Source organism: Mobula hypostoma, chromosome 21, assembly GCF_963921235.1.
Source record: "Mobula hypostoma chromosome 21, sMobHyp1.1, whole genome shotgun sequence".
NCBI classification, from domain to species: domain Eukaryota; kingdom Metazoa; phylum Chordata; class Chondrichthyes; order Myliobatiformes; family Myliobatidae; genus Mobula; species Mobula hypostoma.
The window spans coordinates 51565156-51582300 of record NC_086117.1 but is presented as its reverse complement, the minus strand read 5'-3'; the positions used below and the strand labels follow the sequence as shown (position 1 = coordinate 51582300).

General features: G+C 47.1%; 1 protein-coding gene across 1 annotated transcript in view; it reads right to left on the bottom strand.

Moving 5' to 3' along the window:
* Positions 1–54: 54 nt before the first annotated feature.
* Positions 55–17145, bottom strand: part of ccdc92 (coiled-coil domain containing 92) — a 60957-nt gene continuing 43866 nt past the window's right edge. The window contains exons 2-4 of the mRNA XM_063073202.1: positions 9942–10088; positions 9244–9291; positions 55–1349 (exon numbers count right to left, since the gene is read on the bottom strand). Coding sequence (XP_062929272.1) covers positions 577–1349; positions 9244–9291; positions 9942–10071 — 951 coding nt within the window. The 5' untranslated portion in view covers positions 10072–10088 and the 3' untranslated portion in view covers positions 55–576. The remainder of the gene's footprint in view (positions 1350–9243; positions 9292–9941; positions 10089–17145) is intronic.

The following is a 17145-nucleotide window of genomic DNA, read 5'->3' as shown; positions in this document are numbered from 1 at the left end:
CTTTCAGAAACCAAATCATCAGATCATCAGTATTCATTTAATTAGATTACAAAATCGAACTTTGTATAAATGTAATGACCTGAATAAGTCTATGAATATTTGTTCCAGTATGGTCACAGCACATTACATACAGACAGGCAATGGTTAACATGCTGCCAGCTCAGCTTTGTCAAGAGGTGCACAACACGCAGATGTCAAGGAATATATCAGACAGTCACCTCATCAGGGCCTTCACCATTAATATTGGTTTTGCTGATTGGATGTGTTAGTATTGTTTATTCAAGCTTCCTTCTCTTTCGTGATTCTAGCTGCTCAGTGTGGCTGTTTTCCTCAGACCACTAGTGCAATTTGATTATTGGTAGAAGCAAGCAGCAGATTATACATTGGGCTGACAATTAACTACAAAAAAATGGAACAAAACTGCTTTCTGGTAAACTGTCAAGTGTTTGGCATTTATATTTCCTATCATTAAAAACAAAATTTAAAAAAAAGTTGCGTGAAGTTTAGTCTATATTTGTGCACAGTTATAAAAGCAACTAAGCCAAGAGAAGCAGAGATTTTTTTGTTTTGTTTTTTTTACACAGTTCTGTCTGTCCCTGAGTGCTTCCTAACCACCTTCCCATCATTAACCTGGTCCACTGCCAACATTTCCACGGCAGCCTGAGCCTGGTGTGGGATTCGATGCGCCACACCGATGTGATGGGGCTTGTGTTGCTTGTCTCTGGCTGGGCTATGCTGCTCCACAGAGCCCCGCTCGGAGGGAATGGGCGGAATCGGTAAAGGCTTCTCCTTCAACAGATGCAACTCGGACTCCCCCCGTCCCTGGAGAAAAGGCGTTGGGTCTGGCATGGCGTCCAAAGGCTCAGATCGCAGAACAAGCTTTCTCCCGTCAGTTCCAAGTCTGTAAACCTCTGCAAACTCACTGTTCAATGGAGTCGAGAGACTCTTCTTCATCCTGCGCCGTGGAGTTTCTGGCATCTTGTCCTTGGGTGGAGATGGTTTATAGCTGGAGGAAGCAGACCCAGCAGTGGACGAAGTGTCTGTGGCCCCACTGCTCGATGCCATGAGCTTCTTCTTGGTGGCATGCAGCTGAGAGGTGAGGTAGGCGATGGTGCTAGCCCTCTGCTCCAGCTCGCTGGACAACATGCCAAGCTTGTGACCCTTCAGCTTCAGCTCCTCCAGGTACTTCTTCTCTCGTTCCTTCATTGTATTCTCCAGAACCAGGATTACTGCGTTCTTCTTCTCCAAATCCTTCAGTAATTCATTGTTTTCATCTTCTTTAGCTTTAAGCTGCGTTTCCAGCTCTTCATACTTTTTCTTCAATTCTTCACTTCTTGATTCACCATTCCCTTCAAAGAAACACAAAACCCATCAGAGGAAAATCTATTCTCACTTGCTCTGACAGTAGAAAAAACTATGACTTTCAGAATTCAGAAAAGAGGGAAATTATTTCAAAGACACCTAAGAGCAGTGGGCAAAACTGTACACTGGAGACATTACCTGAGGCAAGGGTTGGGGAGATTCAGAGTGGATCTGGCAGGGAGAGTAGCGGAAGCCACATAACTGGCAGTATTTAAGAAGTGTCAAAATGAGCACTGGAATCACTTCGGCACAGAAGGGAAATTGGGTTAATACGGAAAGCTGTCCATTGGTCAGTAGGGATGAGATGGGCTGAATAGTCTGCTTCCATGCTGTACTACAATACTCAGTTTGGGCTTTTGGCCAACCGTTTTCAGGAAATAGACACTGTGAATACATTTAGCTGCATCAATTGTTTTTTTTTAGTTTTGGGTCACATTAATAACTTGCAAATCAACATGTTTGCTGAGGAATAAAGAACAGGAATAGGCAACCGGTACAAAGATAAGTCTGCCTCGATAGTGGCTGATCTAATTCTGGCCTCTGCACTGCTGGCCCACTCTCTCCCCATCCCCGGAGTCCAAGTGTCTATCAGACAAAGAGTCACGGACTCTAGACTGCGATGGAGAATTCCAAACAGTCATGACCATTGAAGAAGTGCTTCACCTGATCATAAATATTCCTTATTCTGAAAATAGTTCTCAAATTCCACCCAGGGAAACATACCCTCAATACCTATCGCATCAATCTGCTCAGAACCTTACACATTTCAACAATATCACCTCCAGTATGTACAATCCTATCACCCAAGTGAACTCCACACTGCCTTCAGTGGAAGCAAACCTTCCTCAGATATGAAAACAAAGCAAGTGGGAAACAGGGCCCTGATACAGAGAAATGTTACATGACCCATTTAAAAGACACCATGGATAACCACACTCTGCACTAACGGGCATGACCTCATTGCTTTACAGAAATATCACCAAAGATGGGAATTATACCTATATTCCACGTATTCTGGGAATGAAAGATCAATTGCATGAGGAGTGATTGATGGCTCTGGGCCTTTGCTCTCTGGAACTTAGAAGAATGGTGGGGGGGGGGCGCGAATCGCATCGGATGTTGATAGGCCTAGATAGAGTGGATGTGGAGAGGACGCTTCCTATAGTGGGGTGAGTCTAGGCCCAGAGGACACATCCTCAGAACAGAGGAAGGTCAATTTAAAATGGAGATGAGGAGGAACTTTCGATAGAGGGTGGAATACGTTGCCACTGGCGGCTGTGGAGACAGGTCATTGGGTCTATTTGGGTGTTGATAGGATCTTGATTACAAACAGAGAGAAGGCAGGAGAATGGGGTTGAGAGGGAAATGGATCAGCCATGGCCAGATGGCAGAGCAGAGTCAATGGGCCGAATGGCCTAATTCTGCTCCCATTTCATGTCTACATTTAGAGTTGGCAGGCAACAAAAAAATGGAGTTGGATTTTATAACGAGAGATAGTAGTTAGATAGGCAGCACATTTCTAAATGAAGCTAAAACAGGTGATTTCGTAAACAGTAGAGACATCAGGATCTACACATCAGCTGGGTAAGGGGGCTGAGGATAAGTGCGAGCTGTTTTATTTTGGGACGAGAAATGAGTGTAGGACCTTTACAGTGAATGGCAGTATCCTGGGGAGTGCTGTAGTATAGAGGGACCTAGGCACACAAGTACATGACACCCTGAAAGTGGCATCACAGGTGGTTAGGGAGGGGAAGGAGGATTTTGGCCCGATGGCCTTCATAAATCAGGGCACTGAGTATAGTTGTCGTAATGTTATATTATGGTTGTACAAGACGTTGGTTATTGAATATTGTGTTAGTTTTAATAGGAAAGATTCTATTAAGATTTATGAAGATGTTGCTGAGACTTGAAGGACTGACTTACAGAGAGAGGTTGAGTAGTTTGGGAATTTTTCCCATTGGAATGATTTTATAGAGGTGTAAATTACCACAAGGGATAGAGATAGGGCCTACATTGTCACGAGGGATAGAGATAGGGTCTACATTGTCACGAGGGATAGAGATAGGGCCTACATTGTCACGAGGGATAGAGATAGGGCGTGTATTGTCAGGAGGGATAGAGATAGGGCGTGTAGTCACGAGGGATAGAGATAGGGCGTGTAGTCACGAGGGATAGAGATAGGGCGTGTATTGTCACGAGGGATAGAGATAGGGTGTATATTGTCACGAGGGATAGAGATAGGGCGTACATTGTCACGAGGGATAGAGATAGGGCGTACATTGTCACGAGGGATAGAGATAGGGCGTGTATTGTCACGAGGGATAGAGATATGGCGTGTATTGTCACGAGGGATAGAGATAGGGCCTACATTGTCACGAGGGATAGAGATAGGGCATGTATTGTCAGGAGGGATAGAGATAGGGCATGTATTGTCAGGAGGGATAGAGATAGGGCGTGTATTGTCAGGAGGGATAGAGATAGGGTGTGTATTGTCATGAGGGATAGAGATAGGGCGTACATTGTCGCGAGGGATAGAGATGGGCGTGTAGTCACGAGGGATAGAGATAGGGCGTGTAGTCACGAGGGATAGAGATAGGGCGTGTAGTCACGAGGGATAGAGATAGGGCGTGTATTGTCACGAGGGATAGAGATAGGGTGTATATTGTCACGAGGGATAGAGATAGGGCGTACATTGTCACGAGGGATAGAGATAGGGCGTACATTGTCACGAGGGATAGAGATAGGGTGTATATTGTCACGAGGGATAGAGATAGGGCATGTATTGTCAGGAGGGATAGAGATAGGGCATGTATTGTCAGGAGGGATAGAGATAGGGCGTGTATTGTCAGGAGGGATAGAGATAGGGTGTGTATTGTCATGAGGGATAGAGATAGGGCGTACATTGTCGCGAGGGATAGAGATGGGCGTGTAGTCACGAGGGATAGAGATAGGGCGTGTAGTCACGAGGGATAGAGATAGGGCGTGTATTGTCACGAGGGATAGAGATAGGGTGTATATTGTCACGAGGGATAGAGATAGGGCGTACATTGTCACGAGGGATAGAGATAGGGCGTACATTGTCACGAGGGATAGAGATAGGGTGTATATTGTCACGAGGGATAGAGATAGGGCGTACATTGTCACGAGGGATAGAGATAGGGCGTGTATTGTCACGAGGGATAGAGATAGGGCGTGTATTGTCACGAGGGATAGAGATAGGGTGTATATTGTCACGAGGGATAGAGATAGGGCGTACATTGTCACGAGGGATAGAGATAGGGCGTGTAGTCACGAGGGATAGAGATATGGCGTGTATTGTCACGAGGGATAGAGATAGGGTGTATATTGTCACGAGGGATAGAGATAGGGCGTACATTGTCACGAGGGATAGAGATACGGCGTACATTGTCACGAGGGATAGAGATAGGGCGTGTATTGTCACGAGGGATAGAGATATGGCATGTATTGTCACGAGGGATAGAGATAGGGCGTGTATTGTCACGAAGGATAGAGATAGGGCGTGTATTGTCATGAAGAATAGAGATAGGGTGAATGTGCATAGACTTTTTCTCAAATCAACAACTGGAGGGCAGAGGTTTAAGGTGAGAGGTTTAATAGGGACACGAAAGGCAACCTTTACGCCTAGATCAATAACCTGCTTGAGTAAGTGGTGAGGCAAATACATTAACAACATCTGAAAGACTCATGCATAGGAAAAGTTCAGAGGAACTTGTGGCAAATGCAAGCTGATGGACATCTCGATTGCCACTGACCAGTTGGGTGAGGTGGTACAAGTACGTAGTTCCCTGAAACTGACAGGTGGTGAAGCTGGCACAAGGCATGCTTGCGTCATTGGACAGGACACTGAGCACAAGGAATAGATTGCCATGTTATAGCTGTTGGTGAGATCACGTCTGCAATAGCAGATACAGTTCTCATCACATTATGGGACAGATTAAGCTAGAGACAGTGCAGAAAATATTCTCAAGAGTGCTGCTGGGATTCATAACGAGAGACTGGTCAGGCCAACAGTTTTCTCTGGAGTGGAGGAGGTTGAAGGAGATCTTACACAGGTTTATAAAGTCACCAAAAGGTCAATGTTCACGGTCGTTTTCCTGGGGCTGAGGGAATCTAACACTAGAGGGCACAGGTTTAAGGTGGAAGGGGAATCATTGAAAGGAATTCTGAGGGGCAATTTCCACTCGATGGTGGGAATGTGGGATGCGTTGCCAGAGAAGTGGTAGAGGCAGATAGAACATAAAACAGGATTACAATCTTCAGCCCACAATGCTGGGCTGAACTGATTTAACTGGTAATTAAATGCCCAACCATCCCTTCTGTCTACACAATGTCCGTATCCCTCCATTCTCTGCGCATTCACGTGCAAACCTCAGAGCCTCTTGAACTGTACTATAGACAGACACTTAAGCAGGCTAACGTGGGCAAATGGGATTAGAGTAGATTAGTTAAAGATCAGCGTGGAAGATTTGCCCAAAGAACTTGTTTCTGAGCTGCACCGTTCTTGGGACCCTACAGCACAGTCACAGTGAAAGGTATGGCAGGCTCGAGGGGACGTGGCCTCTCAAGCTTATACGAAGCACTACCTGTTGGTGAGGCTGTGGTTCGTGTGGTGAAGGGGTTCCATGCAGCAGGCATTCCTGGGCTCGGGTTCATGCACGCTTTAAAGGACAGAGGTATCCATGGCAGGATCAGTTTTCAACCACACACTGAAAAGAGTTTTAGAACTGGTGGTAATTTTCCAGTCTTTTCATTTGGTTTGATTGGCAGTGCTGTGCTATTGTGAACCAGCTCACTAGGGGAGGTGTTTGAAGTTAGTCATTACCGACAGTTATAAAGAGCTCGCAGAAACTCTGGCATTAAACTTTTTAAGACCATAAGATACAGGAGCAGAATTAGGCCATTTGGCCCATCGAGTCTGCTTCACCATTTCATCATGGCTGATCCATTTTCCCTCTCCGCCTCAATTTCCTGCCTCTCCCCGTAACCCTTCATGCCCTGACTAATCAAGAATCTATCAACCTCTGCCACTCCACTCTCTCATCTCCATTATAAAAGGGTGCCCCTCTGTGCCCTCTGGTCCTAGACTCCCCCACCAAAGGAAACATCCTCTCACATCAACTCTATCAAGGCCTTTCACCATTCGATAGGTTACAATGAGGTCACCCCTCATTCTTCTGAATTCCAGTGAATAAAGGCCCAGAGCCATCAAACGCTCTTCATATAACAAACCTTTTAATCCTGGAATCATTTTTGTGAACCTCCTCTGAACCCTCTCCAGTTTCAGCACATCCTTTCTAAGGGGCCCAAAACTGCTCTCAATACTCTAAGTGACACCTCACCAGTGCTTTATAAAGTCTCAACATTACATCCTTGCTTTTATATTCTAGTCCTCTCGGAATGAATGCTAACATTGCATTTGCCTTCCTCACCACAGACTCAACCTGCAAATTAACCTTTAGAGAATTCTGCACAATAATTCCCAAATCCTTTTGTGCCTCAGATTTTTGCATTTTCTCTTCACTTAGAAAATAGTCAACCCTTTTATTTCTTCTACCGAAGTACGTGATCTTACACTTCCCGACACTGTATTCCATCTGCTGCCTCTTTGCCCCTTCTCCTAATCTGTCTAAATTCTTCTGTAGCCTCTCTGCTTCTTCAATACTACCTGCCCCTCCACTTACCCTCATATAATCCGCAGACTTTGCAACAGAGCTATCAATTCTGTCATCCAAATCATTGACATACAATGTAAAAAGAATCAGTCCCAACACTGACCCCTGTGGAACATCACTAGTCGTCAGCAGCCAACCAGAAAAGGCTCTCTTGCCATTTCTTCAAAGAATTCCAACAGATTTATCTGGCAAAATTTCCCCTCAAGGACTTTGGCCTATTTTATCATTTGTCTCCAAGTACCCCAAAACCACATCCTTTACAATTGACTCCAACGTCTTCCCAGCCACTGAGGTCAGACTATTTGGCCTGTAATTTACTTTCTTCTGCCTCTCCCTTCTTGGAGTGCACTGACACTTGCAATTTTCCGGTTCTTTTCTTGGAAGTTGAAAGCCTGCTCGATGAAGTTAGCAGCGAAACTGAATTAAACATTGCACTACATCACTAATCTCTACAAAATATCAACAGCTAAGTAATTCACTAGCCTGCGACCGGACAAAACTGAAGCAGTTCTTACAGAGATGATAGCTATATTCTTGCTCTCGAGTAGAACAAACTGCTATCAGTTGTCAGCAGCACCAGTTAATAAACAAACAGGTTTACCAGCTGAACCATTATGCTCACAAGTCCAATTATGGAAATGTTCATATAATGGGCCGACACCTGAGCACAGCACACCTGTATTGGGTTGGTGCTGGGGTATCACCCACAACACTGGCCACTGCACCAACTCTGACACAAGTTTATCAGTTAACAACAGCGTGCACTGAAGCAGAGAAGCGGAATGAGACAGGCCACAAGACCAAAACACATGGGAGCAGAATTAGCCCATTTGACCCACCAAGTCTTTTCTGCCATTCTATCGTGTTGGATTAATTTTCTCTCTCAATCACATTCTCCTGACTTCTCTCTGTTACCTTTGACACCCTGACTAATCAAGAAACGATCAACCTCTGCTTTAAATACAACGGATCACTTGGCCTCCACAGAACATCTGTCACAGGGAGAACATACAAACTCCTTGGACAGTGGCAGGAAATAAACCTCAATCGCATAAAGCATTATGCTAACCACTATGCCACTGTAGTATCCAGGCAATTGCCAGTGCCAGCCAGTGTCCCAGCCACTGTGCCAGTGCCAGCCCAGTGTCCCAGCCACTGTGCCAGTGTCAGCCAGTTGACCCAACCACTGTGCCAGTGTCAGCCCATTGTCCCAGCCACTGTGCCAGTGTCAGCCCATTGTCCCAGCCACTGTGCCAGTGTCAGCCCATTAGTCCAGCCACGGTGCCAGTGCCGGCCAGTGTCCCAGCCACTGTGCCAGTGTCAGCCAGTTGACCCAACCACTGTGCCAGTGTCAGCCCATTGTCCCAGCCACTGTGCCAGTGTCAGCCCATTGTCCCAGCCACTGTGCCAGTGTCAGCCCATTAGTCCAGCCACGGTGCCAGTGCCGGCCAGTGTCCCAGCCACTGTGCCAGTGTCAGCCAGTTGACCCAACCACTGTGCCAGTGGCAGCCCATTGTCCCAGCCACTGTGCCAGTGCCAGCCAGTTGGCCCAGCCACTGTGCCGGTGTCAGCCAGTTGGCCCAGCCACTGTGCCAGTGTCAGCCAGTTGGCCCAGCCACTGTGCCAGTGTCAGCCAGTTGGCCCAGCCACTGTGCCAGTGCCAGCCAGTTGTCCCAGGCTGTTGACCAGTTGTCCCAGCCACTGTACCATCCAGGCAACTGGCTGTTGGCCAGTTGTTCCAGCCAGATTGGCCAGCCCACTTTTGCTGCTGTTCCAGACAACTAAACGGTCCCCAGTGGTGACACGAACCACCATCCCATGCGCTGATGGGCTCTGAAACAGAGCAGAGCGTGCCCGGGAAGGTAACGCTGTCATCACATGCTCAACCTCCTCTGCGAGCTCAGCGTGCAGAGTCACACCCATGTTGACTGTCACTCCACCCTCCTGCATCCCGATGGGAATAACTCACCGTGTCGTGGAAGGTCTGGTTTGTTACTCAAGCAGGAAAGCAGTTCTAAAACTTCCATAAAGGCTGAAGTTTGTGAGATGAAAAATATTTTTAAAAAGCAGATGAATTGTACTTTAAACGTGCCCAGTGCTTTGCCGATGTGCTGGTACAGGGAGTAAGTGTACGTGTGCAGGTTACCTGAGTTGCTGTACAACCGAGAGTCCGAAGCTCTGTCCTTACCTGCCTGCTCCGGGGGAGGTGACATCATTGCCAGTTCAAAGGCCAACTCTGGAAACAGAAATTTAAAGGATAGTTCAACAATTTATTTATGTGAAACACTTTCAGATAATAAATCAAACTACTCCTCACTCAGACACAAATAATAACCCATGGATATGTCCCTTCAGACGATGTTAGCATATAGCATAAAATGCTTGGGGTAAATTTCTAATTGATGTTTCTCAGAAAGAGATTGACGTACAGTACAAGCATCTTTACACTCAGTTGTGATTAACTGGCTTCAGGGTTCATTTATGAAATGGATTCACCACCTAGAGCCGTTTTGAACTTTACAGAGTGGCTGGGGTAGGGTCAACATCTAACGGTTATACTCCCCCTGACAGTCAGACCCCAGTGAGACGAAGAACCGGCTCCTGGAGGGAAAAACTGCACAGGGATACCAGAAACACACGGGATCAGTGATGATTGTCTTGGTGGGGCAAATGAATGAAACGCAGCACATTTCCAGTGCAAGAGACAAGTGTAAGTATGGACTACAACATCTTGACATTAAACCTTCAGTGATCTCACGGCTTCCAATGCAAAGGTATGCTTTGTAAGTGGCCTGTGTACTGAGTGGGCCAACGCCGTGCTCTGTAAAGGGTTGCTTTGGTGGGGTCGTGCGAGCAGAGTCAGGGTCAGCTGCAAGAGAGACTTGCCAGAACAATGCTGCTGCAGTCTGCGGATCTCAGAGTGCAGGCCTTTCAGCGTGTTGGCGTGTTCCTGCTGCAGGAACAGCAGGTTCTTCTGGGCACTGTGCAGCTGCATCTCCAGGGTGGACATCGCCATCGTGCCAGTGAGGTGACCTGAAGAGGAAAAAGAACAACAAATCTCTCCATTACACACTGCACTCTCAGTGCTGACTGGTTTGGAGGGCACGAGGGGCTGGACACACTGGGGTTCTTTTCTCAGGAGTGCCAGAGGCTGAGGGGAGATTGGATGGAGGTTTATAAGTTTATGAGATGCACAGATAGAGTGGACGGGGAATGTCTGTTTCCCAGGGTTGAAATGTCTAGTACCAGAGGGAATGCATTGAAGATGAGAGGGGATAGGTTCTCAACTAATCACACCAGCAGAAACACCTAACTTACCTCAGGGAAAAAATAACCCTCAGACCAACTTTTTCCTTCTCTTCACCATCAACTACCCCATCTCCTTAGTCTCTCTCTCTTTCTCTCTCTCTCCAGCCCCAACACCCCTCCAGCTCTCACATCTCCATTTCTACACCTTTGACCCTGCCTTCCCCAGCCCAGCTCATCCTGCAATCCCACTCCTGCCCCACCTACCCTTTTTTTGGCCACTGAAGGACTAACACTATGCTAATTATGTACTAATACTATGCTAATTCCATAGAGATATAAAATTTTTAAAAAACTTGTTTGCAAGTCAAAACAGCAAACAACTCACTGCTGTGAGATGGACATAAGTTACCCAGTAGAACCTACATGTCTAATTTAACCACATCTTACCACAGGTCACCAACCACACCTTAATGTTTAAGGGGAACATGAGGGTGGTAAGAGTGTGGAACGAGCTGCCAGCACAAGTGGTGCATACAACTTTGATTTCAATGTTTAAGAGAAGTTTGGATAGGTACATCAATGGTAGAGGTACGGAGGGCTATGGTCCCAGCACAGGTTGATGGGAGTAGGCAGTTTAAATGGTTCAGTATGGACTAGATGGGCCAAAGGGCCTGTTTCTGTTCTTTGACTCTAACCCTAACCCAGACACAAGATCTCCCTAATCGAAAAAGCATCCGTTTTCTGTGCCTCACCTTACAACCGAAGCCACAGACCCAGGCGTGGCTTGATGGCTCCTCACTGAACCTTCTCATAAAGTGGGAAACCAGCCATGGACCAGTACTCCAGCGCAGGAGCTCGAGCACCTCGAACTGAACAGCACAACATCCCCTCAGAGCCCTTCAGCATCCCTCCCACTAGTACTTGTACCACAGCCACAGCACGCCCACCAACGGGGCCACAGACTGCTCTCGTGTATAGGAGATACAGAGTAAATACTTTTACAACCTGCTGCTTTGAGCACAAACAATAGGGGAGCATTGGAAAACACGGGCAGGTTTCTGCTGGCCTCACCGGGTGAGCAATACCTGCACAGACAGCAGGGCCTCGTTACCTGGTCGTTTCAGATCAGGAATGTCAGTGCTCCTGTTACCGCAACCTCACTGGCTTCTTTCCACACTCACCCAATGCCTGGCCCATCTGCTTCAGCCAAGCTCTCAGAATCCGTTTTATCCGTAACCCAACCTGCAACTGGCTCCTGGACGCCCCGACTAGCTCACTGCAATCAGTAAGGTTAGACAGCAACGCTCCGCCATGATAGTTGTCAGCACTGGTGTCCTTAGCCCCCCTCTACTCCTTGCACTTCCAATCACCTTAAACCTCTGCCCTCTTGTTTCTGATAACTCCACCATGGGAAAAGGATTCCCATGTCTGATTGTCTGTCCACTCTGCCTACCCTCATCTGTTAAGAGCCGTGTCGTATGACGTGGGTGATCTTGGTTTTTCCATGACCTCTCTTGGCAAATTTTTCTACAGAAATGGTTTGCCACTGCCTTCTTCTGGGCGGTGTCTTTACAAGATGGGTGACCCCAGCCATTATCAATAATCTTCAGAGAGGGTGACCCGCAGGCTAGCAGAGGGAAGCAGTGCCTTACACCTCCTTCGGTAGAGATGCATCTGCACCCTGCCTGCCCTCTGTACTCACCTGACGTATCCCCTACATTCAGCTCACTTTCTCCACCTGCCACAACAAATGTGTTTAAACCCTCATGAGTAGTACAACAAAGCCTTCTTGCATCCACTTGGTTCCTTTCCAGATTCAACGCAACTGTCCTTGATGTACAGGACCCAGCTGCCCCAGACATGAGCAATAATCTTAAAGCTCTCCTCCCTGCCTCACTACCACCTGACCTGGAGCAGGCTGGAATGGAGGGATAGCCTATCCCTGCTATAATTCAGACAGCAATTAGACAACATTACATGAAGCAGATGTTAGGATGCAACTAAAAGCTTGATGAAGGATTTTAAGGAGGAACTGAAAAGAGAATTACACAGCAAGGGGCTAATGCTTTTGGTGACACAAGTACCAGGGGGAGGGTTGATGCTTTTTGAGTTCTAACATTTTCTGTCACTCATGCTCTGGGTTTTTTTCTTCTGTTTGGTGGATGTCTGTGAAGATTGAGAATTTCAGGTTGTATACTGCAGACATTCTCTGATACTAAATTGAAACATTGAGGAAACAATGCCAAGAATTGTAGATTCAGTAACAAACTGGTCAAGTATGTAAAAGGACAGCATGGAGATCCTGGTGGGGATAAAGGATTGAAAGAGATCTCAGAGAAGGGTAGACAAGGGGATGAGAATGTCCTAATGAAGGGTTTCAGCCCAAAACATCAACTCCTCTTTTTCCCCTCCATAGATGCTGCCTGACTGGCTAAGTTCCTTCAGCATTTAGAACGTAGAACATCAGTACAGGCCCTTTGAAGAAGAATAGCCCTTAACTCGGCAGTGGAGTTGTCGGGGCACCAACATGACGGTGTTTCCATAGCAAGCTATTCTTGTTTTTACGAGGCCGAGCTGCTAGCTCGATGCGCAACCCGCCTTGGATTCGAACTCGGGAACCTTTGCTCCGGAGTCCGGCGCTGATATTATTGCACCAGCAAGCGGGACTGTACAGGCCCTCCGCCACAGTGTTACGCTGACATTATAACCTAGTCTAATCCAGCCATTTTTACGCCATGGACCCCAGGTTAGGAAACCCTACTCCAATCCAACACCTCCCTCCTACACAGCCCTCCAATTTTCTATCATCCATGTAGAGCAGGTGTTCCCAACCACGGACCCCTCGGTTAATGGAAAAGGCCCACGGCATAAAAAACCCTGACTTTGAGTTTCTGAGATGACCCACTGTAGTTACATCAGTGCTTTGGAAGTTATTGGAATCCACTCTAAGAGACGGGATTTCTTTAGATTTGGAAAGACAAGGATTGATTAGGGATCATTTGTGAGAAATTAGCATATTGACGAGGGGAGTGTGGGAAAGTTGTCAACGTGGACTTTAGCACAGTCTTTGAGACGGTCCTTCACAGGGGCCTGTTCCAAAGGGCAGTCTGGCAAAGCAATCTCCAACTGGAGCAGCAGCTGGAAGCAGAGGGGTGCTTGTCTGATTAGAAGTGTGCAATCAGTGCCAGGCAATTCATGACTGTGACGTACTTTAATGACATGAATACAGGGGGTGTGAAGTTTGCAGATGAAATGATAATTGGTGCTGTAGTCAGCCAGGAAAGTTGTCTAAGATTACCAACAAATACACATCGGCTGGAAAGCTGAGCACACTACTGGCAGATGGGATTTAATCCCTGCAACATGATCCACTTTGGGAGGCAAACAAGAGGAGGGCTTACACTGCAGATGGTCTGGGACCTTGGCACCTAAGTGGTAGCACAGGTGACAGGGGAGTGAGAAAGGATTATGTAATTCTTCCCCTCATCAGCCCTGGCACAGAATACAACAGCTGGGATATTGTACTATACCTTTAATAAACACTGGGAGTATTGTGTGCATTTCTATAAGACTGTAAGACATGGGAGAATTAGGCCATTCAGCCCATCGAGTCCATTCTGTCATCTCATCGTAGCTGATCCCAAATCCCATTCAACCCCGTACACCTGCCCTCTCACCATATCCCTTGATGCCCGACCAATCAGGAATCTATCAACTTCCTCTTTAAATATACCTCTGCACTTGGCCTCAGCCGCAGTCTGTGGCAGAGTATTCCACAGATTCACCACTCTTCAGCTAAAAGAATTCCTCCTTACTTTGATTCTAAAAGGTTGCCCCTCAATTTTGAGACTGGATACCCCCACCAGAGGAAACATCCTCTCCACATCCACCCTATCTATTCAGTAGGTTTCAATGAGATCCCCATGCATTCTTCTAAATTCCAGTCGGGTACAGGCCCAAAGCAGCCAAATGCTCCTCATAGGTTAACCCCTTCATTCCTGGAATCATCCTTGTGAACCTCCTCTAGACTCTCTCCAATGACAATACATCCTTTCTGAGATAAGGAGCCCAAAACTGTTGACAATACTCCAAATGCAGCCTGATGAGTGTCTTATAAAGGCTCAGCGTTATCTCCTTGCTTTTATATTCTATTCCCTTGAAATAAATTCCAACATTGCATTTGCCTTCTTTACCACAGACTCAACCTGTGAATTAACCTTCTGGGAGTCTTGCACGAGGACTCCTAAGTCCCTTTGCACCTCTGATGTTTGAATTTTCTCCCCATTTAGATAATAGTCTGCACTATTCCTCCTTTTACAAAAATGTACTAACATACATTTCCCAACACCGTATTCCATCTGCCACTTTTTTGCCCACTCTTCCAAACTGTCTAAGTCTCCTCAGCACTACCTACCCCTCCACCTATCTTCCTACCACCTACAAATGTTGCCACAAAGCCATCAATCCCACTGGTTGCTGCACTGGAACAGAGATTCATCTCGACATTTCATCAAATGGAACATTTATAGACTGGACAGTCTGAGTTTGTGTTTCTGTGGAGAGGAGTGGGTGGGGACGTACAGAATTGTCTCAGATAGATAAGATTGTAAGATCCTACACACCCTCCCCACACACACTGAGTCAGAATGCTCTCCACTGGACATTTATAGAAATTTGCAAATGCACATCACAGTTACACATTGTCTTACACACATTTATTATCCCTCACACACACAGTCACACCACAGAAACCGCTAGCTGTCTCATTCACAGTCCTACACACAGTGCTTGGAATTGGGACCACACTGCTTGAACGGTGGTGATCAAGGCAGATACTCAAAACATTTGATTTGTTGATCCGGGACGACCATTTGGATTGCCAATCTGGGACGACCGCTTGGATTGTCACTCTGGGACGACCGTTTGGATTGTCAATCCGGGACGACCATTTGGATTGCCAATCTGGGACGACCGTTTGGATTGTCACTCTGGGACGACCGTTTGAACCTCCAAGGCACCAGAAGGTCATGGGTCTTGTGGGTAAATAGAATTACAGTCCCTACCTGGGATAAAAATACCTGACCTTGGGACACCCATAACAACAATGAGCTCCCAGAAATATTATTCATTCAAACAAGAGCCAATCTTGAAAAACAAAACATGTTTCCATGTGCATAAATTCCCGGGAGTAATCGGATACCACTGTCCCTGAAAAACACAGGCTGGGGGTGGTGGAGTTACACAACATAGGCTTGTTTCCAGATCACCTCCTGGGAGTAATTGGATACCACAATCCCTGAAGAACACAGGCTGGCAGTTGCACTCAAGGAAGCTGCTTTGGAAATGGACAAACCGTTGCCTCTATAGAAAGTGGTGTAGCCATGCCCTGTCCACTGAACGTCCAACCCTATTGGAAACAGCCATTGAGATTGGAACACCCCATCATATCTGCAACAGGGAGGATTTTCCAGCGGCCAACCATTTTATTTCCACTCTCTGTTCCCATTCCGACATGTTGGTCCATGGCCTCCTCTACTGCCATGAAGAGGCCGCTCTCGGGTTGGAGGACCAACACCTCATATTCCGACTGGGTAGCCTCCAACCAGACAGCACCAGCATAGATTTTTGCAACTTCTGGTAATTTTTGCCCTTTCCTTCCTTTTTCCACTCCTCATTCTAGTTCCCCCTCACCCCTTCTCTTCTCCTCACCTACCCATCACCTCCCCGGGCTGCTCCTCATTTCCTTTTCCCCATGATCCACTCACCTCTCCAACCAGATTCCTCCTTCTTAAGCCCTTTACATTTTCCACCAATCACCTCCCAGCTTCCTACTTCATCTCCCCTCTCCCACCCAGTTGGCTTCACCTATCACCTTCCAGCTTGTCCTCCTCCTCTCCCCCTCGGCATCTTCTCCCTTCCTTTCCCGTTCTGATGAGGGTCTCAGCCCGGAACGCCAACTGTTTATTCATTTCCATAGATGCTGTCTGACCTGCTGAGTTCCTCCACTATTTTGTGTGTGCTACCCTGTACCACTGTTATCGGGTAGGGGAAGACAATAACCACGTAAACACAGTCTAGATGGGCCGAAGGGCCTGTTTCCGAGCTGTAGTTACCGTATCCAGTGATCTGTGTATTTCCTTGTTGCGGACATGTGGGAAAAAACAGAACTGGGGACTGCCTGTACTACAGACATCGGTTGACATGCCCTACAGGCGAGATGGACTTGTACTACAGGCAGAGGAACAAACTGTGCTACATACAAGTGTAGGTGGGTGTTTTGGTTGAAGGGCATGTCTCTGTGCTGTACGATGGTGCCAGTCACCTCACAGAGGCTGACTGACTGCTCCTCCACCCACCCACAACTTCGCAGACGGAAACATCCCAATATTTGCAGGGCTTACCAGTGCCCGGTTATGTCCCTGTCCTCCACACTAGCAGGGGAGGGACACTTGGAACGTTTTACCCAGCGCCGGCTCGAACACAGACAGCACAGGCGAACACTCCTTATTGCCATGGCAATCGTCTCCTGGGGAATCACAGGCCTGCTGTGATTCTGGGTGGATCAGAGAGACAGCTTTCTCACACACAATCACACATACCTCCTCCTCCCGACAGAGAGACAGAGGGACAAACCAAGGGGTGAGCGAGGGAGGGCTGTGCTGGGCTCGTATTAGCCGGGACATTAGTGAGAACACTTGTGGCCGGAAAGAAGGTAAAGACAAAGCTTCCAATCAAACACAACAGAGGATAAAAGCATAGATGCTTTCATTTAAAGCAGATCCACGCTTTGAAGAAATGATGATTTTTGCAATGACCGACCGCCCAAGTTACCAATCCACAG